This window comes from Manis javanica, chromosome 13 (genome assembly GCF_040802235.1).
Source record: "Manis javanica isolate MJ-LG chromosome 13, MJ_LKY, whole genome shotgun sequence".
Taxonomy (NCBI): domain Eukaryota; kingdom Metazoa; phylum Chordata; class Mammalia; order Pholidota; family Manidae; genus Manis; species Manis javanica.
This window is the reverse complement of record NC_133168.1, coordinates 99,549,962-99,575,893: the sequence shown is the minus strand read 5'-3', so window position 1 is coordinate 99,575,893 and position 25,932 is coordinate 99,549,962. Positions and strand designations below refer to the sequence as shown.

Here is a 25,932-nt window from a genome sequence, read left to right as displayed (position 1 = left end):
GGAAAGTAGGGCTCTAAATTGACTTTACCTTATGACCGGGGACTGAGAATTAGCTCGTGATCAACCTGACCTTCGGCTTTTCTTTCTCAACGTTAGGTGGAAGGTGACGCAATCCAGAGAGGTTGTTACTGGAGGTGTGTCAGCTTTCTGCAAAGTTAGTAAGGACTTGGCCAATTTATTTATTGGTAAGGTTGTCGGCTTTTCACTCAAACAAATGCCTTTTCTGTGCCAGCTGTTTGTAAAGGCTGCAGAGAGAAGAGGGAGACGCAAAGGGCAGAAGCCACCTGTCTGTCCTTGAGGAGTTGGCAAGGGTCTAGAAGGTTCTCTAAAGTGGGCGCGTCTATGCAGTACTTTATAATCGCTTTCCAAGCCAGGGAGCTCTGTCGCCTCCAGGGCTTCACTGCTTTCTACTCCTTAAGTTACTGCATCGGCACCAAACATCCATTTTCCTCGTCCCCACAGGCACAAGGCGAGGCCAAGACTCCCGCCCGCCCGTTCCCCGCTGACCTCTCCCGACGTGCTTCACCATCGTAACCGTTTCTGAGCGCACAGCTCACGGCGTGAAGCTCACTCACATGTCGTGCAGCTGTCCCCACCCTCCATCTCCAGAACTTTCCATCCTCCCAGACTGAAGCTCTGTCCCCATGAAACACTAACTCCCACCCTCTCCGCAGCCCCCAGCCCACCACCCACTCTCTGTGTCTGTGGACGGGGCTCCTCCAGGGACCTCCTGGGAGGGGGATCAGACAGGGTCTGCCCTTTGGGTCTGGCTGATGTCACTGAGCACCGTGTCCTCGAGGTCCGTCCACTCTGTAGCAGGGGTCAGGGTTTCTTTGGGAGCAGAATAAACGTAGAATGGCTAGAAGTGGGGGCGAGTGGTGCTGAGGGGTGAGAGGAGGTCAGGGCCACGATTCTGAGCCTGGTGCTGCAGGGAGTGAGCAGCCACGTCATAGAGTCCAGCGTCTCCCCCTCGGCACTGTGGACACTGGAGCCAGGCCATTCTCTGGGGGGCCGTCCTGGGTGCTGTGGCGGGTGGAGCAGCACCCCTGGCCGCCACCCTCAATGCCAGGAGCACCCCCAGTGTGACGCCCCCAGACATGGCCCAGTGGTCTAGGTAGATACCTCAGGTTGTATGAGAAGTGGGTGGGTGGGGGCAGGCCTGGGGTGAGCAGGAACACGACCGGCCCAGGGCAGGGGTGTGGCGCAGGGGGCAGCAGGTTTGCTGGGGGAAAACATCCCACCAGGGCCTCCCTGAGCTGGGGGTGGAGACGTCCGGGTGTCACGTTGCGGCCTGAAGCTCCGAGAGGGCTACAGGCTTCCATCTGCGGGTCGTTGGTGCATCAAGGGTCACTGGTGCCAAGCTCCTGAGACTGCGCAGGTGCCGCAGGAGGCCTGGGGGGTGGGGGTGGGGAGGGCCTTCCGCACGGACGATGACGTAGGTGCAGCTTACAAATGCTCCGCTCGGCGGCTCCTCTACCGTCGTATCAAGATTTCACCAACGAAGGAGGCCAGAGAGTGAGGGCACGAAGGCCTCATGGGAGGCCCGGCTGTCACGCCTGCAGACCGGGAGCCCCTAATCGGACCTGGGAGAGGAGCTTGTCGGGACCACAGCTGCTTGAGGCCCCGCGTCTGGGGCCCTGCAGAGCCCTGGGTGGTGGAATGGGCGCCCCAGTGTGCCTGGAGGTGGCGCCACCTAGAATTCCCATGGGCCTGACTGTGACTTGTAGCGTTTTCTTTTTAAGGATGGCAGTAGCCATGGGGGAGCGTTTCCTTAGCGTCCTTGAAGGACTTACTGCCCCAGCTTTGGCCCACCATGAACTGTACACCTTGATCTTGTAGGAGAGATGGTCCCATCCTGTCTGAGCAAAGGCTAGCCTCGATGCCAGGGGCAGTCCAGCGGGGACCTGCTCTTGTCCCCTGAAGTCCTGCTGTGTCCCCCCGCCTCTTCCTTCAGGGACCTGAGCGCATCCCTCCTTCTTGTTGGCAGCCAGGATGGTGGCCAGCGGCCCCAACCTACCAGGGGCAGCTTAGGAGGCCTAAGGAGAAGGCGCTTCCTCCACCCATGAGTAACTGAACTGTATGCAATTGAGAATGGCCTATTTCAGTCTAGAAAAGTGCAATATCGTGCAGTTGAAGTTCAAGGAGGAAATTCAATTGGCCTTTTTCAGTCGTGCAAATTCTTGGACCAGCCAGGGATGAGGATTGGCAGGCCTGGGTCCAGTGTGGACCAATCATCATGCAGATGAAGGAGTGGGTGCTTTGATTGGCAGGTCTGGGTCCAGTGTGGACCAATCATCATGGCTGGAGGAGCGGGTGCTGTGATTGGCAGGCCTGTGTCCAGAGTGGACCAATCATCATGCAGATGGAGGAGTGGGGGCTGTGATTGGCAGGCCTGGCGGCCAGGTGGGTCAGGCCCCAGGATTTGGGAGAGCTGGTCGCCAAGTAAGGGATCTGTGAAGACACAGTGACCTTGTCAGCCCACATGCTGTGGAAAATCAGAACTAAAGGGACGAAGCTGATCAGCCTGCCGGAGCTGAAGCCTGAAGAGGTGAACTTTCCTGCTGGGGTCACAGAAGCCTGCGGTTTGGAGCCTGACTGTGGACACTGGGCTATGACCAGCTTCCTTCTGCTTGACCCGAGAGGACAGCATGTTTTTCCTACAAAGGTGTCCAGTGCCGCACGCCCACCCTCAGCCCTGTCTCCTGGGTCAGCACTGAGCACACTGCCCGGAAGGAGCCTGTGCTAGTTCCTGTGGCCACTGTAACAAGGGGGCTTCATGGGGCTAAATTCCGGCGGGCAGGGCCGGCTCCTCCGGGGACCCTGGGAGGACCGTGTCCCCCTCTTCCAGCTTCTAGAGGCGCCACAGCAACACCTCGGGGCCCCTCCTCCGTCTGCACGGCCGGCAGGGCCTCACCTTCCCGTCTCTCTGACCCTGACCTCCTGCCCCCCTCATAGGGACCCTTGTGAGGACCCTGGGCCCCGGAACCCCAGGGCCACCCCTGTCTCAGGGGCCTTGACAGTCCCCTCTGTGAGTCCCTCTGCCGCATGAGGGGATGTGTCCTTAGGTCCTGGGGTTCATGACGTGGACATCTTTGGGGGCTATTATTCTGCTGGTCACAGTGTCCGAGCAAAATGCCACTTCTCTGGCAGTACCGCAGACACTGCCAGGTGTTTTGGACCAAAGAGCCACTGCCTTTTCTGACCCTTGCTTGAACCAAAGGCACATTTTGTAGCCTGGGTTTTATGTACCTTCCACCAAGCCTGCCAACTGCTAGATGGGGTTTCTCTGCCCTCTGAGGCCCCGTTGGGTCATCCCAGGGCACAGAGCACCGGGGGCATGTCCAGCCCGGGTCCTGCGGCTCGGAGACCAAGCAGAACTGGCCCAGCAGGCAGCCTGGTTTCTCCGACTTCTCCCGTTTGTTCACAGGCGCTGGCTCCTGGCTCCTCACGGCCTGGGTATTTCTGCAGGGAAGCCCCTAAGTGTGTGCTCTGCTGCCCATGGTTCTTGTTCCCTCCATCCGCCTCCCCTCCCGCAGTCCACTTCCCAGACTGTGTCAGCTCCTCTCTCTTTCTTAGCCATTTTCCTCCTTTCTTTCTTTATAAAACACACACGACATAAAATTCAGCATCTTAACCATTTCTGTGTGCACAGCTCAGCGGCATGATCACATATTCACATGTCGTACAGTCGTCCCCACCCCCTACTCCAGAACTTTCCATCTTCCCAAACGGAAGCTGTGTCCCCATGAAGCACTCACTCCCACCTGCTCCCCCAGCCCCCGGCCCCCCACCCCATCCACTTTCTCTCTGGGGATGGGGCTCCTCCAGGGACCTCCTCGGACCTCAGACAGGATCTGTCCCTTCATGTCTGGCTTATGTCCCCGACACCACATCGTAGCAGGTGTCAGGTTGTCCTTCCTTGGGAAGGTGGAGTAGTGTCCCAGTTTGTGGACGGGCCATGCCATGTGTGTCCACCCGACAGTGGGCACTTGGGCCCCTTCCGCCTTCTGGTTAGGGTGAGTAATTCTGCTTGTGAACACTTGTGTGCAAATCTGAGACCTGCTTTCAATCCCCTTGAATATATACTTAAGGGTGGACTCGCTGGGTCGTGTGGTCCCCCATGTGCTGATCCTCCCATTGTCAGACTGCCTTCCACGGTGGCGGCACCATTTTCCATTCCCTCCGCCGGCGCATGAAGGTTCTGACTTCACATCCTACCAGCCCCTGTGTCTGTTGTTTGATAATAGCCACGCTAATGGTCATGAAATCTCTCTTCTTAAGTCTTTCCCTTTCTAAGGGGTGTGGGGCCGACTACAGGGTCGGAGGTGATGTCCAGCCCCCCACGGCAGAGCACCGGAAACACGCTCGGTGCCTCTGGGCACTGTGATTTTATTTCACTTAATGCACCCGTGGGTGGGGCTCCTCTGGGGCAGAGCTGGTTCACCTGTGTCACAGGGACTCGCCAGCCCCCTGCTGGTACTTATTTAGGCTGCTGACGACATCCAGCCTTGTGAACATACATCTTTCTGCTCACTCTGGGGTTCCTCTATGGGGGACGAGACCCTGCATGGACAGGCCCATCATCCCCACATCCACCTCAGACCACCCGTACTTGTGATTTCCGTGGCAGGGAAATTCTAACATGGTTCCAAAGATTTCTGCCCCCTGGCATACCTGCTGTGTGTAATCCCGTCCGTGTGGGTGTGAGAACTGCTGAATAGATACTGTGGTCCCCCCCTTGATTAGGTGGCTTTAGGTGACCAAGGGGACAGGACATCACCTCTACTGCATTACATTAAGACTCCATCTTGGCACATTGGGTGGCCTTGATGAAGGCACTGCCGTGTTGTCAGGGGGCCTGTTGAGCAGGAGACCCCTAGGAGCTGAGGGCCACCCCTGGCCTAGCCGGCAAGGAATGAGCAATTCACCCCTGCAACTGCAAGTAACACATTCTGCCAGCACCAGGGAGCTCGGAAGCGAATCCTTCCCTGTTTGCGTGTCTGGATGAGAAGGCAGCCCACCTTGATTGCAGCTCATGAGACCCTGAGCAGAGGACCAGTTAAAACATGCCAGAATCCTGACCCATGGGAGCCGCGAGATCGTAAATGTGCCTTGACTCAAGCTGCTGTTGTTTGTTACGCAGCAGTAGCAGACTGACGCACTTTCTCTACATTGGCCCTTACATTCTCCCTCCTGCCCCAGGGCTTTTATATATTTTGTTTTTACTTATGGGCATCTGTCCTCCCACCAGGCACTTACTGAATTCCTGTTTATCCTTCAGAATTCAGGTAACCCATCTGCCTCTCAGGAAGCCCTCCCTAACAATCTTGTCTACATCAGAGCTCTCTTTACACAGACTCAAAGCCTCCTGGACACATCTTTACTTTTGAGCCTTTACTGTAGCCATAATTTTAATTTATTTGGGTCTCTGCCATGAAGATTTAAGCCCTATGAGCTCAGAGAATCGCATCTGCCTCGTTCAGGGCCAGGTCTTCAGCACCAAGCAGCCAGGCCTGGCCCGTCATAAATATCGGATGGGTGGAAAGCTGAATGAATGGCGCTTCTATGTTCAATGCTGAATAGCAGTGGGCCTCTTCTATGCCTTAGTGATGGTGATGACAAGACAATTCAGAGAACACAGGAGCCCTCAGAAAGCCCGCAGGGTCGGGGGAGCAGCAGGGACGGCACAGCTGAATGAACAGGGGGTGCTGGGAGGGCCAGAGAGCTCATGCACGGAAGCTGGGTTCCCAGCCCTGATCACAGGGGGGTCTTGGTGTCTTTGTCCCTAAAACTTTCATCAAGTGATTCTTAGAGAGTCCCTGGCCCCTCAGACAGCAATTCAGCCCAAGTGTAAGAATAAAGGGGTAAGTATTGCTCAGGCTCACTCCCTGCCACCCTGGGCAGCTCTGCTTTCTCATCAGCTGCAGAGGGTGGCAGGGAGGCGTGGGGCGGCTGTTCCCAGCAGGGACACGTCCCCTTGAGGACAAAACCTTCTGGCTGGGTCCCAGCACAGGGTTCCAGACTTTGTGCAACACATGGCTAAATCTGGGCTTCAGGTAAACAACGCTCCTTTTTTTCATATGAGTACATCCCAAACGTTGTCCAGGGCATATTAGGGACTATTAGCCAGGGCTCTCCAGAGAAATACAACCAACGGAATGGAGGGGTGGGAGCGAGGGGAAGAGAAGAGAGATTTTTGAGGAACTGGCTCACACGACTGTGAGGCTGGCAAGCTCGGGCCCCACAGGGCGGGCTGGAGGCCCTGGGAAGGCCTGAGGCTGTGTTCCTCCCTTCTTGGGGATCTTTAGTCTTTTCTCTGAAGGCCTTCAACCAATTAGATGTGGCCCACCGACATCGTGGAGGGTCATCCGCTCCACTCAATATCTACTAATTTAAATGTTAATCACAACTAAAATGACCTACACAGCAACATCCAGAATAATGTTTGACCAAAAAACCGGGCACCATCGCCGAGCCAAGTGGACGCATAAAATTGCCCCAGGGACACACTTACACTACAAAAGCATATTCTTCAATTTGAGATTGAAGTTTAACTGGTGTCCTGTATGTTGTCTGACACCCAGGCTTGCACTTAGATCTCTGTAGGCCTCAGAAGCAGCCCCACAGCTTCCCAGGGGGGCATGGGGCCCTGGCTAGGGAAGGAGGATGGGACTGCCCCCCCACCTTCCTACCGTCCTGGTCTAATGGGGGAAGGTGTGTGGGAGGCCAGGTGTGACTCACTCTCCGTGCACGCAGTGGAGGCTTCATGCAGGGGGAGCCTGGGTGGACAGGTAAGGAGACCCGCCTCTCCTTACCGTAAAAGCCACTCTTACCCTCCAGAGAAAAAGGCTTCTATCTGTAGGCAGGGAGCAAGTTGGGTTTGCGGAAAAGGCCTGCTCCGGTCTTAGGAGCATAAGAGAATTATCCGGCGGGAGCTGGGGTGGGTTAGCACACGTAAGGCTCTGCTCGGGGGCCTCTGGGTCACAAGCAACAGAGGTCAAGTGCTATCAGTGAGAAACAGAATCCACGGGTGGTTGACAGTGAGAGGTTTCAGAGGGCCCAGCCCGGAACCACCTCCCAGCTCTGCTTTCTCGGAACTGAGGACCCTGCAGAGGGCAGCCGACCGGACGGCAGGTGTTGCATTCTGCCCAGTTGGCACAGAAGGAAGCTGGGGGCCGTAGCAGTTAGATCACACAGTCATGCTCCTTACCCCACAGCCTCCCTAGTGGGAGGGTTTTTTAAAATAGCATTAACTGTTACAATGGAGAAATGGCCTATGCCCACATTTTGTGGACTTACACAAATGAAGCCATTGACTTTTGCATAGCATCTAACAGCGAAAGTGCTGGTGTGCCCATTTTCTGGGCTCTGTGCCACCAACATTAGCACAAGCTTCGTGGCTAAGTCAACACCGCCTATGGGGTCAGCAGTCGGCACAGCTCAGCTGGGTCCACTGCTCAGGGCGTCCCACCAGGCGCCCTCAAGGTGTAGCTTACCTGGCAGAGGAGCCACTCCCAAGTTCCGGGGCTGTTGGCAGAGTTCAGCTCCCGCAGGTACAGGCCCAGGGGCTTCATCTCCTTTCCGGCTGTCGGCCGGAAGCCTCCTAAGCTCCAAAACCAAAATGCGATCCTGGGATCGTTCTACAGTGTCTTCTTTCAACAGATGTCTGAGCATCTCGTGGGTGTTCTGTGCTGAGCGTCCTGAGAGCCGGGGTGGCGCGGTGGCTGGAGGAGAATGTGGGATCCCAGGCAAAGACCAGGTTCAGAGGGAACGAGCCATCGATGCGATGCAGGGACCTTAGGGGGGCGTGCAAGGCTAGGCTTCCCAGAGGAGGGGACGTGCACCCAGGCCACGGGTGGAGGCAGCTGCAGGCGCCCCAGCGAGCGGACATGGAAGGATGGGTGGTGGGGCGCCGTGGGGAAGTTCCACCCAATGCCCCCAAGACCCATGACCCCAGCCTGAGCGTGGGACAAACCCCAGTGGCCGGGGCGTGGGACCGAGCAGGTGCGAGAAGCTGCGTCCGTCCAGCGGGGCCGGTGGATAGGTGAGGCCCGCCTGCCTGCTGGGGCCCCGGGTCGGAGGCGGCTGCAGGGGGTGTGCCACTAGAGTGTGTGCGGTGGTTGATCATGATGCACAGCATTGGCCCGGCAGTGTGACGGGAGCCGCGCCAGCATGAGGGGGAGCCGGGTGCCAGGTGCCCTGCAACCCTGCCCTTTGTTGCTGGCACCCAGGTCGCTGTCCTGAGATCCAGGAGCCATGGAGCCCAGCCTCGGTGACCCACAGCTCGTGCCCCGGGCAATGAAGGAAGCTGCGGCCCCGGACGCCTCCTGCGGCCGAGCGGCCCTCCCGGCCCTGGCGGCTGCCAGCTTCGCCGTGGTCACCGTGGGAGTCCTCGTGGGTGAGTGGCCGTGGGCGCCGCGTGGTGACCGTGGGGCCAGGGCGCGGCGGGGACGGTGGGCCCTCCAGGCCGCCCGGAGGCAGGCAGACAGGCAGGGGCCCGGGACTCAGGTGCTGCAGCCGTCGGGTCCTCTGGGGAATGGCCAGCGGGAAACGCAGGCTGACCGGGACGGGGAGCGTTTTTAAATCTTGAGGAACTTGAAAAGGCCCCAAAAGTTTAAGAAAAACAACCGTTTCTGTGCCCACGATCCACAAGGGCCCCGTTTCCTACTTGCTTCCAGTACAACGCAAGTTATTTAAGGGGAGCCTTCGGCCAGCCAGGCCCCGCCGCACACAGTGGGGCTGCAGTTATAAGAGAAACGCAGGCGGCTCGTTTTGGTTCCTACAGATGCCCGGGGGCAGAGGAAGCGCCCTGCGCGCCCCGTCTGTCTTCCGGGCGGACTTGGCCCGGGCAGGGGCAGGACGGAGGTTCCTCCCCGGATGCCTTCGTTGGGTTTGACTTTGGGTCAGTCACCACCCCCACTACAATTCTGCCCTTTGTTCAAGTAGGAGACCGGCCCTCCCGTGCCCCCCGCGCGCAGCTCAGCGCGGAGCCACCCCAGGGCCGGGGGCTGCCTGCCATCCTTCGGGCTGGGCAGCTGCTCCGGGAGGCGGCCACCTACCCTCGCGCCCGGGGGTGGTTCACCTACGGGAGCGTCGGCGGCAGCTGGCAGCCGGGCCTGCGGGGCGGACGCCCCCTGGCGGCTGCGGGGGGCAAATGCGGGCGGGCGGGGGCGCGCTCGTGCGCTGGTCCCGCACCGCACCCGGGAGAGGCCGGGCGCAGGCTTCACACCTGCACGCATTCTAGAGCCACAGATACTTTTTGGGGGAGCAACAGGTCAGCGGACTCCTCAGCAGGACCCCTGAAACAAAATGAGGCTTTAGGAAGCTTTAAGATCGCTAAAGAAATTCCTTAAATTAAGGTGAAAATGTATCCCCTTCCCAGACAGCTGGGCGTGTTAGCTGGATGTGCGGGCCTTGGGGGAAGCTGGAGGGGGTGCCCGGGGCCGCCTGGCGCTGTTCCTCCAGTTTCGGGGTCTGTGACTGTTTCAGAGGGAGATGAAAGGGGCCGGCAGAGTCGGGAGCAGAGTATATAAGCCGTTTGGTCTACACAGCGGGGGCTGGCTTGTCTTTATTTCAGTTTCTTGGATGAGAAAACACCATTTGTAGAATTGGCTTAGAATAATTTATTCTCTCTACGGAATAAGCCAACACCTGGATATCTGTCCAGATGAACATTGCTTCCGAGGAAACAGCCCGGGGCCGAGGCCCGAGCGTCCGATGCCCCAGCTACGGTTGTGCCCGCAGGGTTTGGTGGGGGTTGCCAGAGATGGGAGGGAGGGTCTCTGGCGGCCGGTCCACCTATTCGGGCTTCAGGCCCTGGGCCCGCCAGGCTAGCAGACGGGTGAGTGGGAGCTGGCCTGCCCGCGAGGAAACCTGGGCGTGCGTGGGGCTTTGTACTTCAGGGGGTGTCTGTAGGACCAGACCAGGACCCGTGTGAGAGGTGGAAGGAGGTGTCGTTCACAGTCATTCAGGGAATGCCAGGAAGTCCGTCACCCCGCTTGTCGGGGAGGCCTGGACCCTGGGCAGTTTAGGCTGGCTTAGCTGAGCCCCAACCCCAGGTGGGGTTCTCACGGGGCCCTGGTCTTGTCCGCAGCCTCCCTCTCTACACAGGGCGTCGACGTGGAGCACAAGGCCGAGCTTCAAGGCATCCGGTTTGCCCGTGGCCTGCAGCGGGAGACCTCGCATCTGTACCGCACGCTGACGCCCGCTCTGGAGACGCTGGTGAGGGCGGCCCGCGTTCAGGGCTGGAGGGGGCTCGGGCTCCTGGGAGCAAGAGGGCAAAGGAGACAGCCAGGGGCTTTGGCCCAGGGAAGCCCCCCACCTTGCCCAGGTGAGCAGACAGGAGCAGGGGCGCCCAGGCAGGCTCTGCCATTCACAATAATGGGCAACCATCACCTCTAATTCCCAAACATTCCATCAGCCCGGAAAAACCTCTCCCCATAAGCAGTCACCCCCGCCCCCTCCCCCGCCCCCGGCACCCCCCTGTAGACCTGCCTGTTGTGGACCTGTCATGGAAATGGGGTCACACCCCATGTGGCTGTAGGTCTGGAGTCTCACTGAGCACCGTGTGCTCAGGGCCCGTCCACGTGTGGCCCACGTCAGGGCTCCGCTCTGAGTCGTGTTCCACAGGTGGATGGTCCTCATTTATTTTATCCATCCATCTTCTGATGAAGCAGATCTTTACATGAGTGACTCCAAAGTGTCCTTACCATGTCACAAGCCTCCACAGGGACAGGTCCCCAGGCCATGGCCTCAACCTTTGCTCCTTGTGTCCCCCGCAGTTTGTGAGCAGCTTTCAGAAGACAGAGTTGGAGGCCAGCTGTGTGGGCTGCACGGTGCTGAGTTACAGGTGAGGCAGGGCCTCCTTGGGGGAGAAGGGACGGCTGTGGACACCCGGGCAGTTCCGGGAGCTCCCAGCAGAAAGGACCTCCCTTGCCAAGGACCTGTCTCCCACCTGCAGGGACAGGAACAGCAGCGTCCTGGTGCACTTCCGGCTGCACTTTCTGCTGCGGGGATTCCGGTCGCTGAGCCTGGGCCTAGAGCAGGAGCTGCTGCAGCGGGGCCTCCGAGCCAGGCTGCAGGGGCACGGCCTCCCCATGGCGGCCTACGGCACCATCGTGGCCGCCGAGCTCACAGGCAAGGAGGCACAGAAACTGAACGACGTCAGGAGGAGGCTGAGGGGTGGGGGCGGGGAGCCAGCTGCATCACACTTCAGGTTTTCCATAATCGCTCCTCCCGTGAAAAGAAAACTCACACATACTGCTTTACCCTCAGCAATGCAGACCAGCAGCCTCTAAATGGCCAGAGTGTAGATATTTCCAGCATTGCAGCCCACTGGGTCTCTGTTGACCTCTCAACTCCACTATTGTAGCACAAAAGCAGCCAAAGATACTACATAAACGGATGGGCATTGCTGTGTTTCAATAAAACTTTATTTACAGAAACAAGTGGAGGGCCGGATTTGGCCTGCGGCTGTAGTTTGCTGATCCCTGGTGTAGAAATAAGAGTGAAAGCTGCTATACTCTAACAGCAGAGCCAGGCAGGAGCCCACACGGTCATCAGGTTTAAGACTGCTCACCTTGACCTTCCCTGGAGGACACCTGCGGTCCCCTCCCGGAGCCCTGACACACCACTTGAGCCTTACTGGGCCTCATCAGCACTAACAGAACTTGCCACGGTGGTGGAAACGTTTCATGCCTGCTCTGTGCACGGGGACAGCTGCCCGCCCCATGTGGCCACTGAGCGCTTGTCCTGGGGCCAGAGGCAGGGACAGGGTTTCATTTGATTTCATCTTAATTGACTTAAGTTAGAATTTGGCTCCTGTGGCCGCTCTGCTGTGCAGTATGATGTTTTCAGAAAACTTTGCCGCTCACCAGATGGGCTGATATGGCTTCTCCGTTTCCCCGCAGGAAGCCAGAAAGGGCCGTTGGCAGAAAGAGGCTTAAAATCAGGTATGTTTTTCTCTCTGCGTGAGCGCCCTGTACTCTGCCAGGTTTTCTCTGATCTCAGTCACCTGGAGGGGTGGAGTTTCCCAAGGCTTCTTTCAAGAACACAGAGGAATTCCTCAGGCACAGCAAATGCTAGTCTTGTGCATGACCCTCTTCTGGGGGAGACCGGCTCCTGGTGCCCGGTGGACACAGTATTTAAGAGCAGGATACTTTGAATTACACATGGCCAAGCATGATGAAGAGAAGTTACTGTTTTTTTTAAAGTGGTGGAAGCCTATTGCTCAAAGAAAAGACAAAACAGTTTGGATAAACAAAAAAATAAGGGCCATGTGGGATTCCATTCCTTTCGATATTTTGGTGCCTGTCCTTCCAGACAGCTCATGACGCATAATTAAATTTATTTAGCTTCTCATTAATGGTCCTTAGCAAGTAGTGATCCTGCCCCCCCAGCGGCCCAGGGCTGTGTCTGGGGGCATTTGTGGTCACGATGACTGGGTATCCCTGGAATCCAGTGGGTGCGGCCAGGGGTGCTGCTTAGCCCCCCACAGAGAGTGACCTGGCCCGCATGTGAGCCGTACATTTTAAATAGTTAAAATGGCCAATTTCACATTAATTATATTCCACCACAATTCGAAAATGTTAATGTCATGCATTTCTTACTTTTCGTAAATGTGGCCCCTCCAAAATGTGGAAGTGCTCACGTGACACACATGCATTTCTGTTCCGTGGGCCTGGCCTCGGCTCTGAGGAAGGGATTTCAGAAATACTCAGAGATAAGAGAGCAGATACAAGACGCTTTCCACACGCTCGGGTCCCAGGGGAGACGGCGTGAGGTCAGGGGCGCCGTGCGCTCTGCCTCCAGGTCTCTGTCCAGGGAATGGCTTTTCCTGCCGGGACGGCCAGTGCGTCACCAAAGCGAACCCAGAGTGTGATGACAGCGTGGACTGCTCCGACGGGTCCGACGAGGCCCTCTGCGGTCAGTCTGCCTGTCCGGCCTGCTTGCCGGGCTGCATTCCCGTCCCTGGGTCAGCTGCTGGCTGCGCCCTCTGCCACCTGAGTACAGGGCTCACAGCCTGGCATTCCCGGTAGCTGGGTGGAAAGGAGGGAGCACCCACATGTGAAAAACAGGCAACAGGCTCAGAAAAGGGACACGGTGGGGAGAGGCTTGAGCTGGCCGTGGTCCTGCCATCTGGGGGTCCTGGAGGGTGATCCTGGCCGGTGGCCCCTGTCCTGCAGACTGTGGCTTGCAGCCCGGCTGGAGGACGGCGGGCCGGATCGTGGGCGGCATGGACGCGGCCCCGGGGGAGTTCCCGTGGCAAGTCAGCCTCCGAGAGAACGACGAGCACTTCTGTGGGGCCGCCATCATCGGGGCCGGGTGGCTGGTGTCCGCTGCGCACTGTTTCAACCAGTGAGCCCATCCCTGCCACTTGGAGCCCCCACTTCCACCCTGGGGGGCCACCTTTCCAGGGGGTCTTCAGATTCCCCTGGGAACTCTTTATTTTTCCCCCACTCATTCTGAATGCAGTCTCTTTTTAAAAGTTATTTGAAAAAATTGTGTTAAAATAGGCATTATTAAAACATACCACTTTAATCATTACAATTCAGTAGCATGAACACACCCACAGTCGTGCAGCCATCCCCACCCTCCGTCTCCAGAACTTTCCATCCTCCCAGACTGAAGCTCTGTCCCCCTGAAACACTAACCCCCAGCCCCCGGCCCCACCACCCACTCTCTGCCTCTGGGGACCTCCTGGGAGTGGGATCAGACAGGATCTGCCCTTTTGTCTCTGGCTTGTGTCACTGAGCACAGTGCCCTTGAGGTCCATCCGTGTTAGCAGGTGTCGGTGTCCTTCCTCTTCATGGCTGAGTAATATTCCAGTGTGTGCATGGACCATCCTGTACCTGTTCATCTGTCCATGCTACGCCTTTGGACCACTGTGCCTAATGCTGCTGTGGACACAGGTGTGCACATATCCGTGTCCCTGTTTGCAGCTCCCTTGGGCGTTCACCCAGGAGTGGAGTTGCTGGGTCACATGGTGACTATGTTTAACCTTTCTGAGGAGCCCCCCCCCGACTCTTCCCCAGCATTGCCCCATTTTCTGTTGCCAGCAGATGTGCACCAAGCTCCAGCTTTGCTGAGCCCTCATCAGCACGTTCTTGTCCGCCGTTTGACCACATCCTCGCCAACACTTGTATTGTCTGCTGTTTGAGTCTAGCCATCCTTGTGGATGTGTGCTGGTGTCTCGCTGTGATTTCAATTTGTGTTTCCTCGGTAACCAGTGACGCTGAGCTCCTTCTCATGGGTTCATTGCCATTTGTGTGTCTTCTTTGGAGACGTTTTTCAGGCCCTTGTCCCATTTTTTAATTGAGTTGGTTTTTGTTGTTGAGAATGGTCAGCATCTTTAACAACCGGAGTGGCCAATCAGAATGGAGCTGGATAAAGGGGAGGGGAGGTTCTAGAAGCCTCTGGTGGTGCCGGGCACTGCTGTTTAGTTGTTGCAGCCTGACGAGCCCCTGGGGAGGGAGGGTGATGGGCAGCAGGGGCTCCCGGGGCTCAGGATCAGCCCGCAGAGCTCCCCGTGGTCCAGTGCTTTAGCAGTCTGTTGGCAAGACCAGGGCAGCCTGCACACCACCCGCTTGCTGCCCCAGAAAGTGATGGGCACAGAGGTCAAGTGAATGGTGGCCACTCGGGCCCACAAGAGCTGTTTTGGTTTTTCAATTTTAAGTTTTATTTCTCTTAGTAATTTATTATCATAATTTAGACAGAAACAATGAAAAAATAGTATAATCCCCACAAGCTCTCTCTGATCTGAGCAGGTGTCGTATTCTGCCACGTTCGCTCTCTCCCTCGCTCCGCCTGCCCATCTGCACCTATGCACATGCACCACACATGCAGACGTGGATTTTTTTGCCAAACCCTTTGACAGGAGGCAGGCAGCACCACGACTGTCTTCTGCGTGTGTCTGTCAAGTACAGGCCAGTCCCCATCCCCAGGGCGTCATCACACTGCCACCTGTGGGATGCCCCTGGTATCCTACGCATGTTGTTTCCCTGATTGCCCCAAAGGGGTATTTTTTAGCTGGTTTTATTTTTCTTTCTTTTTGGTTCTGGTAAAATATACGTGACATTTGAGCCGTTTTTGAAGGCACGAAGAGTTTTGGCCTTGAGTTGGCAGAGTGGTTCGGGAGAGGCACTGGAGAGAGGGGCAGGGGCCTGAGCTCTGGGCCTGTGAGTCTGCAGGGCTCCAGCAGCCCAGGAATTGCTGGTGGCGGTTGGGCCAGAGACCGTAGGAGGCGTGCGGGGTGACGGGCTGCGTGGCGTGCGGGCTTTGTCGAGCAGAACCGAGATTTCCCTGTGTTTCTGCTGGGAAGTGGGCCGGGGTTAGGGTGAGCAGAGCGGGGTCCTTGCTGTACAGGGCGGGGACACCGGGGACACCCAGTCATTGCGACCAGTAGTATTTTTATGCTACATTGGAAAAAACCTAAATGAATGCAAAAAGGAAAAAGAAAAGAAAGGAAATTCAAAATGAACAGGATATCCGGTTCTAAGGACCCACAGATCATTCAGGGGATGGGAGGCGAGTCCAGCTAGCGGGGTTGGACCCCATGTTTATGTGAAGTGTAGGCGCTTTGTTTGTTGGGGGTTTAGCCTTCGTTTCCATGTGTGTCATGGCATGAAAACGTGACTCATCACCACGACTGCATTTTGGTGTCCCCTCAACATTGTGTACCTGGATTCTGTCTTTGTTTAAAACGCTGAATTTTTTTTTTTTTGCATGTTTTGATTTCTGACAATGTTGCATGAGAATGTCATCAGTCTCCAAGACTGGGTTTTGGGGTGCCCCTGTAACATTAGCCCCGGGGTGTGCCTGGCTGGGCCTCGGAGCCACATTAGTCTGCCCCGCAGGTTCCAAGACCCCACCGAGTGGGTGGCCTACGCCGGCACAAACCTCCTCAGTGGCTCGGAGGCCAGCACCGTGCGGGCCCGCGTGGCCCGGGTCATCGCGCACCCCTTCTACAACCCCGACACGGCCGACTTCGACGTGGCAGTGGTCCAGCTGGGCAGCCCCCTGCCCTTCGGCAGGAGCGTCCAGCCTGTGTGCCTCCCTGCCGCCGCGCACGTCTTCCCGCCCCGGAGGAGGTGCCTGATCTCAGGCTGGGGCCACCTCAAGGAGGACTTCCGTAAGTCCGGCCTTCCCGCAGGGGGATGGCTGGCCAGGAACCGGCAGGCGGGGCGCCCTCACCCTCCACGGATTCCGCGTCTGCGATTTCGAGTTCGCACACTCGCTGCAGTTTAATCGTCTTGCGCAAATGGCTACTCGGGGGAATGTGGGTCGTTTGCACACATGCGTAGAGCACACTCCCAGCTGAGGAGTTTCAGCTCAGAGGATACACGAGTGTCCTTTTCCTGGTACTTACTACTGCGTTTTCTCATTTTTGTGGGTTCTTTCACTAAGATGGCCCCCAAGCGTGGAGCTCAAGTGCTAGCAGCCCTATGTGCAGGGAGGTGGGATGCGTCCTACCAGAAAATACTGTCAGGTCAGCCTCGTGCAGGGGGCCCTGAGTTCCGTGGGCGCCTTTAAACAGGAACACACGTGACACAAGGTTACCTACTGATCCCTTGACCAAAATGTTGAGGCCCCAGCCACGGTTCCAGGGACTGAGCTGGAAGCAAAACAGCCAGAAATCTCTGCTCCGGACCAGTCTGTCCAAGGGAAGTTTTCCTGTGGGTGGACCGTCCACTAATGGAGCCACCAGCCCCATGTACTGTGGCCAGTGCAATAGGGAAATGGAGTTTCACATTTTATTTTGTTTTAATAAATTTAAATTTATATTTAAGTAGCCACGTGTGGCCAGTGGCTGGGTACTGGGCAGCGTGATTCTGGAGGGAAGTAGATAATGGAGAAGAATAACGCAGGGATGGCAATGGAGTGGGGGTGGGGGGCTGCAGTTTTAAATAGGAAAGTCGGGAGAGGCCTCCTCGAGAAAAGAGGTGAAGGAGGAAGGCAGGGGGATTCTAGAGGGACAAGCACTCTGGGCAGCCGGAACAGCGCGTGCAAAGGCCCCGGGGCAGGTGATGCTGACTTGGGCTTTAGTTTGAGCTTGGGCAGGGTGGGGATTGCCCAGAAGATTCGAACATAATCTGATCTGCTGTTTAGCAGAGGCAGCGCTGGCCACGGGGCGAAGAGTTCAGCAGAGGGGGGCGTGCAGGGAGGAGGAGGTCTGGGGGAGCTGCTGTGGAGCTGTGGCCCTCGGCACCTGTTAGCTGGAGGGGGATGGAAGCCTCATCACGGGGCTTCGGGGGAGCGTTTGCTCTTTGCAGCTTCTGTGCAGGCCGCAGTGGTCCCGCTCTGCATGGACACTGAGGCTCTGAGAGACTTGGGACAGCCACCTGGCTCCAAAACACTCACCCTGCCAGTCTCTCTCTGTCCTGTCCAGTGGTCAAGCCAGAGGTGCTTCAGAAAGCCACCGTGGAGCTGCTAGACCAGGCCTTGTGCACCAGCCTGTACGGCCCCTCGCTCACCGACAGGATGGTGTGTGCTGGCTACCTGGACGGGAAGGTGGATTCCTGCCAGGTGAGCCCTGAGCTGCAGGGCCAGCGGCCAGGCCCCAGACCCAGGCCACCTTGAGGCCACTGGGAGAGCGCCCCAGTTTCCACCCCATGGCTCCCCGCTCCTTCCCAGAAGGGGGGGTCCTCACAGCTTCTGCTCCACCTCTGGCATCTCCTTCTGAGTTTCTGCTCTGATTTCTACAGCCTGGAGGGTGGGGAGCGGTGGGAGACCACACGTGCTCAGGCTGCCAGAACAAAACCAGAGCTGGGGAGATGCTGGGGGGGGGCAGCACCTATGTTTGAGGATGTGAGTCAGGGCGAGCCAGGCCGAGAAGGCAAAGGGCTGTAGAGGGCAGGGCAGGCCCGCAGGAGGCGCTGCAGCTGCTAGTGGGACCAGGGGCACCGCCCTGCCATCCCCCTGAGCAAGCGGGGACACGGTCAGAGACCTACTGGGATGAGGAGCCGGGGGGATGAAAGTTCCATTTCACAGAAGAAACAGGCTCTGAGATGCGAACAGTCAGCCCACGTTTGCTGCATGCACTCGGGCGGAGACGGGTCTCAGGAGCCCCCGTCCAGGGCCCCTCCCGTGGCTCTGCAGCTCTGGGGTCCGGACCGGCTGTGCTGGAGGAGCCCTGAGCCTTCCTCAAGGCATACCTTGTCTCCTAGGGCGACTCAGGGGGCCCCCTGGTCTGCAAGGAGCCCTCCGGCAGGTTCTTTCTGGCCGGTATCGTGAGCTGGGGAATTGGTTGTGCAGAAGCCCGGCGTCCGGGGGTCTATGCCCGGGTGACCAAGCTGCACGACTGGATCCTGGAGACGATCAACGTGGCCAGCAAGCCTCTGGCCCCCACCGTGGCTCCTGCCCCCACCACCCCCAGCACGGCCTGGCCCACCAGCCCCGAGAGCCGGGAGGTCAACACCCCCACCAAACCCGCACTGGCCCCCAGCACTGCACCTGTGGATTCAGTCACCGCCTCTAAGCCACAAGGTATTATCTGGTGAGGCGGGCAGAAGGAGGTGCTGGGTCTGATAGATTGGTGTTGGCTTTCTGAAGCTCTCCGTGGAAACAGACAGGGATTGATTAGTGATGTCTGTCATGCGCACAGCAGAGACCGCACGAACTGCCCTTCAGATTCGCTGTACAGTGAAGTCCGGCAGTTCTGGGGCACACATGGATACCCTCGAGGTTGTCCAGGACACCACACACACGCAGCACGCACGTGCACACTTCAGTACCTGAGACTCCTCATCTCTCTCCCCGGAATTTCCCTGGATGAGCCCGCATGCTGCATGCCTGTGGGATAAGTGAGGTCAGCGTGGTTTCTAATCCTGGTGACACGCACCATAAAATTGGCCATCTTAAACACTTCTGAATGTCTGGTTCAGTGGCGCTGAGCGTACCCCACCTTATGCCACCCATCTCCAGAACGTTTTCATCTTGCATAACTGAGCCTCTGTGCCCGCGGGATGCCAACCTGCCCTCCCACTGCCGCCAACCCCTCCCGTGGCAACCACCTTTCCCGTCCGTCTCTGACTCCTTCAGATTCCTCCTGAGCGGAGTCACACGGCATTTGTCCTATTGTGACTGGCTTGTTTCATTTGTTTCATTGCAGCTTATCTGGTTTCTAAAAAAATTACAGATTGTTCAGTTTAGGGAGAATGGACGTCTTCATGACATCTTCCACTGTCAGGTGTTCCTGTTCAAGGACACGGCGCACCCATCTCATTTTGTGTGTACACGGACATGTCTGTCACACAATCTCATCCATTTATTCACTGTGGTCTGATAAACGGGATCTTTGTGTTCTACCTTCAGCTACTTTGTAGCCAGACCACTTAGAGAATGACCTTCTCCCGGCTGTTCCATATACAGAACAAACATAGACAAAGTCAGTGGCGGTCACCAGGGACCCGCTTTCTCTGGGGACTCTGCAGGGCATCCTGCCCACCCCCACAGCTTTCTCACTGAAAACCCTTATTGTCTGGAATCGGTCAAAGACGTTGCTGTCTGAGTCACACCGGTGGGAACCAGACCCCTGCCCTGCCCAGGGCTCTCAGACCCCACGACCTGCCTGAGCTGCCAGCCGGGTGAGCAGCTGCAGGTGAGAGGTTTCTGGACACAGATCACAACCCCGGTCTGATGTCGACCCCACAAACCTGCTGCGCTCTGCGCCAGCTGAGGCTGTGCCCCATTTGGATGTCACCTGCACCCAGCCCACCCCTGAATCCCGCAATAACCCACTTCTTCCTTTGGTGAGTGGCCCCTGGTTCTGCAGTGAGCCCCAAAATGTGGCCTGTGGGCTCAGGCCTGCTGGACGGCACAGGCAGGCGCCCTGACTTTCTCTCCTTTTACACGTATGCCCTCTGCTGTGCCACGCGCTTGCCGGGAGACCTCGGGCCGCCAGAGGTCAGCCTTGGTCTCCCTGCCCGTGGCGTGGGTGTAACTGTGTGCCACTGTGTGCCCAAGCGCCCTGAACCCAGGGGCTCCCACTCTGCGTGGGCTGATGCCTGGACCCTCCTCTCCTCTCCCCCTAGAGTGCGGGACCAGGCCAGCCATGGAGAAGCCCACTCGCGTTGTGGGCGGGTTCGGGGCCGCCTCCGGGGAGGTGCCCTGGCAGGCCAGCCTGAAGGAGGGCTCCCAGCACTTCTGCGGGGCCACTGTGGTGGGGGACCGCTGGCTGCTGTCGGCCGCCCACTGCTTCAACCAGTAAGACCCCCCAGGCCTGGCTCCCCCTCACCACAGGGCCGCCCCGTCCAGGCCCCAATATTCAGAAGCTGTTCACCATGGGGTGTGGCCAGCTGTGCCCGGGGATGGCTGCATGGTCCGGGTCTGGATGTCCCATTGCCATCAACAGCGGGCAGGGGCACAGGCAGGGGAAGTAGGGGCTCGGGGAGCCGTCCCAAGGGTTTGGGCCTGGGTTGTGGCTCCTGGGATGTGAAATCTGGGCTGTCCTTTGGGGAACAAACAGGGACCAACTGGGGAGGGAACAGGGCTCTTTCCCCTCCACCCCATGGCCAGCCAAGCGGGTCTCTGATGGTCACGCAGCAAGGGGGCTCCCGAGGCAGCTGTGCAGCCCCTCCAGCCTCCTGCGCAGCAGGGCGGGGTCTGAGCGGCGCCTTGTCGGCAGCACCAAGGTGGAGCTGGTGCGGGCCCAGATGGGCACGGCGTCGCTCATGGGCGCCGGCGGCAGCCCAGTGAAGGTGGGGCTCAAGCGGGCAGTGCTGCACCCCCAGTACAACCCCAGCACCCTGGACTTTGACGTGGCCATGCTGGAGCTGGCCAGGCCCCTGGCTTTCAACAAGTACATCCAGCCCGTCTGCCTGCCCCTGGCCATCCAGAAGTTCCCCGTGGGCCGCAAGTGCATCATCTCCGGCTGGGGCAACATGCAGGAGGGAAATGGTGAGCCCCGGTGTGTGCGGCGCTGCTCCACTCCCGTGGGGGTCTTGCACGGGCCCTCAGGCCAAAGCGGCTGCTCCTTATGAATCAAGTTTTATCAGCACACAGCCACGCCCCTCTGCAAATGGCCTGTGGCCACCTTCCTGCTACAGGCACTGGAGCTCAGTGGCCCTGACAGGGGCTGCCTGGCCCAGAAAGCCAGAAACGTTTACTCTGGCCCTTCACAGAGAAGTCCAGGGTGCCGTGTGCTGTGCCCTCCGCCCCTGAGCCCCTGCTCCTCTGAAACACGAGCACAGGCCTCCTGCAGGCCCCGGTGCTGGGGAACCCGCTGGGCACAGTGGTGAGAGCGCAGGCTCCGAGCCGGGGGGAAGGGACCCTGAGCACCGGGCACTGAGCAGGAGCCCCTCAGCACACGGCACGTGGTCCTGTCCTTGCAGCTACCAAGCCCGACATCCTGCAGCGGGCCTGGGTGGGCATCGTAGACCAGAAGGCGTGCAACACGCTCTACAACTTCTCCCTCACAGACAGGATGGTCTGCGCCGGCTTCCTGGAGGGCGGAGTCGACTCCTGCCAGGTGAGGGGCGGCACGGACCCCGGCACCGGTGGCCATCCACCGCAACTTGCAGGCACGCAGGTCTCTGAAGCGCTTGTGTAGCTAGGACAGCATTGTCCCTGCGCGCTTTTGGCAGGAGAGTCTGCAGGCGCCCGGAGTCTTCAGCTGTCACTCAGAGACGTGACAACCCCTGCAGACAGGAGGGGCGCAACTTACACTAGACATGCATCCTCGACCCCTGAGCAGCGGGTTTGACCTGCACAGGTCCGCTTCTATGCCAATTTTTCTCATTTTGGAGATTTTCAACAATTTGAAAAGTCATTTTCTTGTCTCTAGCTTAGTTTATGATAAGGACATGGCAGATAAGGCACACAGCATGGCGACAGTGTTGGCAAGCTGCTTGTGTCACGGCAAAGGGCCCGGTCAGGTGGGCGACCAGCGGTTTCTGGGAGTCCAGCTAGACGCGGATTTTCGGGCTTGGGGGGGGAAGACACCCAACCCTGCGGTGTTCGGGGATCGGCTGTGCTATGAAATGACCCCAGCAGGCTGGCTAACCTGTCCTCCTCCCCTGGCCCCCAGGGTGACTCCGGGGGCCCCCTGGCCTGCGAGGAGAGCCCCGGCGTATTCTACCTGGCTGGGGTTGTGAGCTGGGGCGTCGGCTGTGCTCAGGCCTGGAAGCCTGGCGTCTACGCTCGGGTCACCAGGCTCAAGGGCTGGATCCTGCACACCATGGTCTCTCGCCCCCACCCCACGCCCGCCCTCCCCACCACTGGGACGCCCACCCCCACCAGCCACGTCCCCAGGACCACAGCTGACCTCACAGCCCCAGGGGCCTCAGCCACCAGCCCACCTGCCAACAGGACAGCCACCACCCTGAGCACCACCACTAGGGGGCAGACACTCCCCCCAAATGCCACAGAGACCACCATGGGCTCCCAGCCAGCAGGTACTGGGGAGGGGGGCAGGGGGGCAGGTGTGGGTGACAGGGGTCCTGGGTCAGTGCACGCAGGCCGCCAAGGCCAAGAGCGGCAGTCGGGGCAGCTCAGGCACACGCGTTTACTGTCCCAGCTCCGGAAGCTGGGGTGCTGAGACTTCGGCAGGGCTGGTCCCACAGAGGCTGCCTGCTGGGCTCGCAGAGGCATCTGCTCCAGGTCCTCACGTGGTCTGTGTCCCAGTCTCCTTATAAGGGCCTCATTTTACCTCAGTTACCTCTTTTGAGACCCTTTCTCCAAACACATTCTGAGGTCCTGGGGTAAGAACCCCAGTGTGTGGATCTCGGCAGGCACCCAACAGCCCCTAATAGGTTCCGCAGCCAACACAAGCACAGATGGGGCAGGCGAACATCATCTAGTGGCAAACGCCTTATCCCACACCGTCTGCTTCCTTTAAAAAGGAGACCTGGGGGCACCCAGGAGTGTGGGCAAGGCCCTGGCAGAGGGCCTCCATCACAGGGTCACTCCACCTGGCCGGTGTCCACACAACTGCCTCTGTGCCAGGCATTGTGCTGGGCGCGGGGTGCAGCACACACGTGAGAACCACACAGTGACGGGAAGTGGTTAGGAGAGGACACGGAATGCAGGGCACAGCTGGCGGCCGGCTGGCCCCACGTGCTCCCCGTAAGGGCCCAGGGCCCTTGAGGACCTGGGGGCCTGAAGCAATGCAGCTCGGAGAGAACTGGCCCTGATCTGGGGTCTTCCAGCTTGTGTCTGAAACATGGAGCCAACTTCTGTCATGAGGACCATACAGAACTGCACATTTGTAGGTAAAAAATAAAACCCCATCGAGTACAGCCAGTTTCATCCAGCTCAAGCCAAGAAACCAGTTAGCAGGCGCCCCTGCTGCCTGCATACAGTGCCTCTCTGCGGACGCTGTGCCCACCTTTGGTTGGGTTGGGCAGAGGGCACGAAGCACGCTCCTGGGGCCCTGGGGGGGTGGGGGAGGGGAGAGCTGGGCACAGGGGCCACCGGCCGCCCCATGGCCTCTGCATGAGTGCCCTGCCTCCTGCCTGCCCATCTGGAGGCCAACTCAGGCCCCTTTCCCCTCCTCCGTCCCCACCGCCCTCAGCTCAGGGGCCTTGCTGCTGCTTCTGACAGGTCAGGGGACCTGCTGGTCATCGCTACACCCTCTCACAAGGGGTTTTCTTCTCTCCCCTGCACACATACACACAGCCTGGCCCACAGCTGCCCAGGCAGCCCTGTACCCACAAAGTCAGGTTTATGGGCTCACTGCCCCCAGGCAGGGTCTGGGTGGGGGTCAGGGGAAACTGGGAAGACGGGCTGCCGCAGCAGCTGCTGGGACACGGCAAGGCCTGGGTATGCAAAGGCCTGGGGCGGCAGGAATCCTGGCTCCTTGGGGACTGAGAGATGCCTGGGTGGTGTGGGGAGGGGATGCAGGCCCGGCCCTGGGCCCCAGTGCTAGGTTCTAGGCAACAAACCTAAATGCATTTCAGGTTACACATTACATGAAAACAGGGCTGAGCAGACTTCTTTGTAGGACGGGGCCAAGTGCCGTTCCACACACAGGTGTTTCAGGGGACGGCCCCCCACTCCCATTGTGCTCAGGCACAGCTGCGGGACGGGTGGCTCCTGGTGGGCTGCATAGAGGAAGTGCCATCCCTCTGCACCCACTGACCCTCGGCTCCCCGCAGACTGCGGCCTGGCCCCTGTGGCTGCGCTGACCAGGATCGTGGGTGGCAGTGCCGCGGGCCACGGGGAGTGGCCGTGGCAGGTGAGCTTGTGGCTGCGGCACCAGGAGCACCGGTGCGGGGCCGTGCTGGTGGCCGAGAGGTGGCTGCTGTCCGCGGCGCACTGCTTCGACGTGTGAGTCCGCCGCCCCAGTGCCCTGAAACCTCAGACCTTTGCCTAGGCCGCCCCCTCCTCTGGGCAGCCCTCCTGTCCCCATCTATCTCAGGCAGACCACATGGGAACGCGAGGGAAGTGCGGGGCACCAGCCCCCAAAGGCCACCCAGTGGGGAACCCCCTTCCTCCCCAGGGCCCAGGTCCCTTCCTGCCAGGATGCTCAGCAGGGTAGCCCAGGCCAGGGGTCCTGCCCCCCAGGGAGACATGCCCTGCTCAGGACCCACTCTGTGCCTGCTGGGCCTTTAGAGCCCTAAGAGGTAGAAAGGGTGACAACAGCTTCTACTGTCACCTCGGCGCCTAGCGACAAGCTGGGCCCATCCCAGGAGAGCCCCCTCCGCTGTCCTAGGAGGAAGGATTGGCACTCTGCCAGTTTGCACAGGTGCAACCCAAGGCAGACGGGGGCAGCCCCTGGGGTGGGGATGTGGGTGGACGCCGGCCCTCCACTCCACAGCTATGGGGACCCCAAGCAGTGGGCGGCCTTCCTGGGCACCCCCTTCCTGAGCGGTGCCGATGGGCAGCTGGAGCGCGTGGCCCACATCTACAAGCACCCCTTCTACAACCTCTACACGCTGGACTATGACGTCGCGCTGCTCGAGCTGGCGGGGCCAGTGCACCGGAGCCGCCTGGTGCGGCCCATCTGCCTGCCGGAGCCTGCGCCCCGGCCCCCGGATGGTGCGCGCTGTGTCATCACCGGCTGGGGCTCGGTGCGCGAGGGAGGTAGGCCCTGCTCAGGAGGCCCCGGCCCGGCCCGCGGGTGGCTGGCCACGGGGTCCCCACAGCCCGTCTCGCCCGCAGGCTCCATGGTGCGGCAGCTGCAGAAGGCGGCCGTGCGCCTGCTCAGCGAGCAGACATGCCGCCGCTTCTACCCGGTGCAGATCAGCAGCCGCATGTTGTGCGCCGGTCTTCCACAGGGCGGCGTGGACAGCTGCTCGGTGAGCCCGCGGGTCAGGGGCCCACGGCCAGGCTGGGCTCATCCAGGCCGATCAAGCAGGGCACCTTGGTGATTTCCACTAGGCCTCCGTTTATTGACAGGGTCCCCTGCCCCACTCTTCCCGGCCCGATGAAAGTCTGTCATACTCACACTGAGCCCGTTTCCCAGAACAGAGAAGTGAGGCTCACAGGGACAGGTGCTCACACGGGGAGCCCAGGCGACACTCCCACAGTAGCCAGTGACCCAGTGTGCAGATCGGGCCAGCCCTCCCCCCACCTGGGGCTGCCGAGGGGACAGACCAGTCCTCTTGACTGCCGTTCCTCCCCAGGGTGACGCTGGCGGACCCCTGGCCTGCAGGGAGCCCTCCGGCCGCTGGGTGCTAACTGGCGTCACCAGCTGGGGCTACGGCTGCGGACGACCCCACTTCCCGGGTGTCTATACCCGGGTGGCTGCCGTGAGAGGCTGGATCAGGCAGAACATCCAGGAGTGACAGCCACGTGGCTGCCCAGGCCTGGCACGAGGAACATGAAGGCAGCAGGAACCACCAGCGACCCGCCCGAGGAGAGGCTCTGGGGGGATGGCAGGAGAGGCGGTGGCTGCGGGAACAAGGCGCGGTTTTCACCGAATATTTTGTTTCAATAAACAGCCACTCCTTCCTAGCCTGTTGGCTTGGCACCTCCCTGTCACAGCAAGGGCCA

General features: G+C 59.2%; 1 protein-coding gene across 7 annotated transcripts in view; it reads left to right on the top strand.

Annotated features, from left to right (window-relative positions):
• Window positions 1-25,724, top strand: part of TMPRSS9 (transmembrane serine protease 9) — a 31,724-nt gene extending 6,000 nt beyond the window's left edge. For 6 of the 7 annotated variants that reach the window (XM_037018039.2, XM_037018042.2, XM_037018040.2 and 3 more), the window contains 18 exons: window positions 8,232-8,398; window positions 10,094-10,221; window positions 10,782-10,849; window positions 10,961-11,136; window positions 11,910-11,951; window positions 12,811-12,924; window positions 13,185-13,356; window positions 15,855-16,129; window positions 17,387-17,523; window positions 18,165-18,483; window positions 20,031-20,202; window positions 20,624-20,895; window positions 21,330-21,466; window positions 22,025-22,391; window positions 24,093-24,264; window positions 24,755-25,020; window positions 25,099-25,235; window positions 25,563-25,724. In XM_037018039.2, the coding sequence (XP_036873934.2) occupies window positions 8,257-8,398; window positions 10,094-10,221; window positions 10,782-10,849; window positions 10,961-11,136; window positions 11,910-11,951; window positions 12,811-12,924; window positions 13,185-13,356; window positions 15,855-16,129; window positions 17,387-17,523; window positions 18,165-18,483; window positions 20,031-20,202; window positions 20,624-20,895; window positions 21,330-21,466; window positions 22,025-22,391; window positions 24,093-24,264; window positions 24,755-25,020; window positions 25,099-25,235; window positions 25,563-25,724 (3,258 nt within the window). In that variant the 5' untranslated portion in view covers window positions 8,232-8,256. The remainder of the gene's footprint in view (window positions 1-8,231; window positions 8,399-10,093; window positions 10,222-10,781; window positions 10,850-10,960; window positions 11,137-11,909; window positions 11,952-12,810; window positions 12,925-13,184; window positions 13,357-15,854; window positions 16,130-17,386; window positions 17,524-18,164; window positions 18,484-20,030; window positions 20,203-20,623; window positions 20,896-21,329; window positions 21,467-22,024; window positions 22,392-24,092; window positions 24,265-24,754; window positions 25,021-25,098; window positions 25,236-25,562) is intronic. The other variant, XM_037018044.2, reaches the window with a different exon arrangement.
• Window positions 25,725-25,932: the final 208 nt, after the last annotated feature.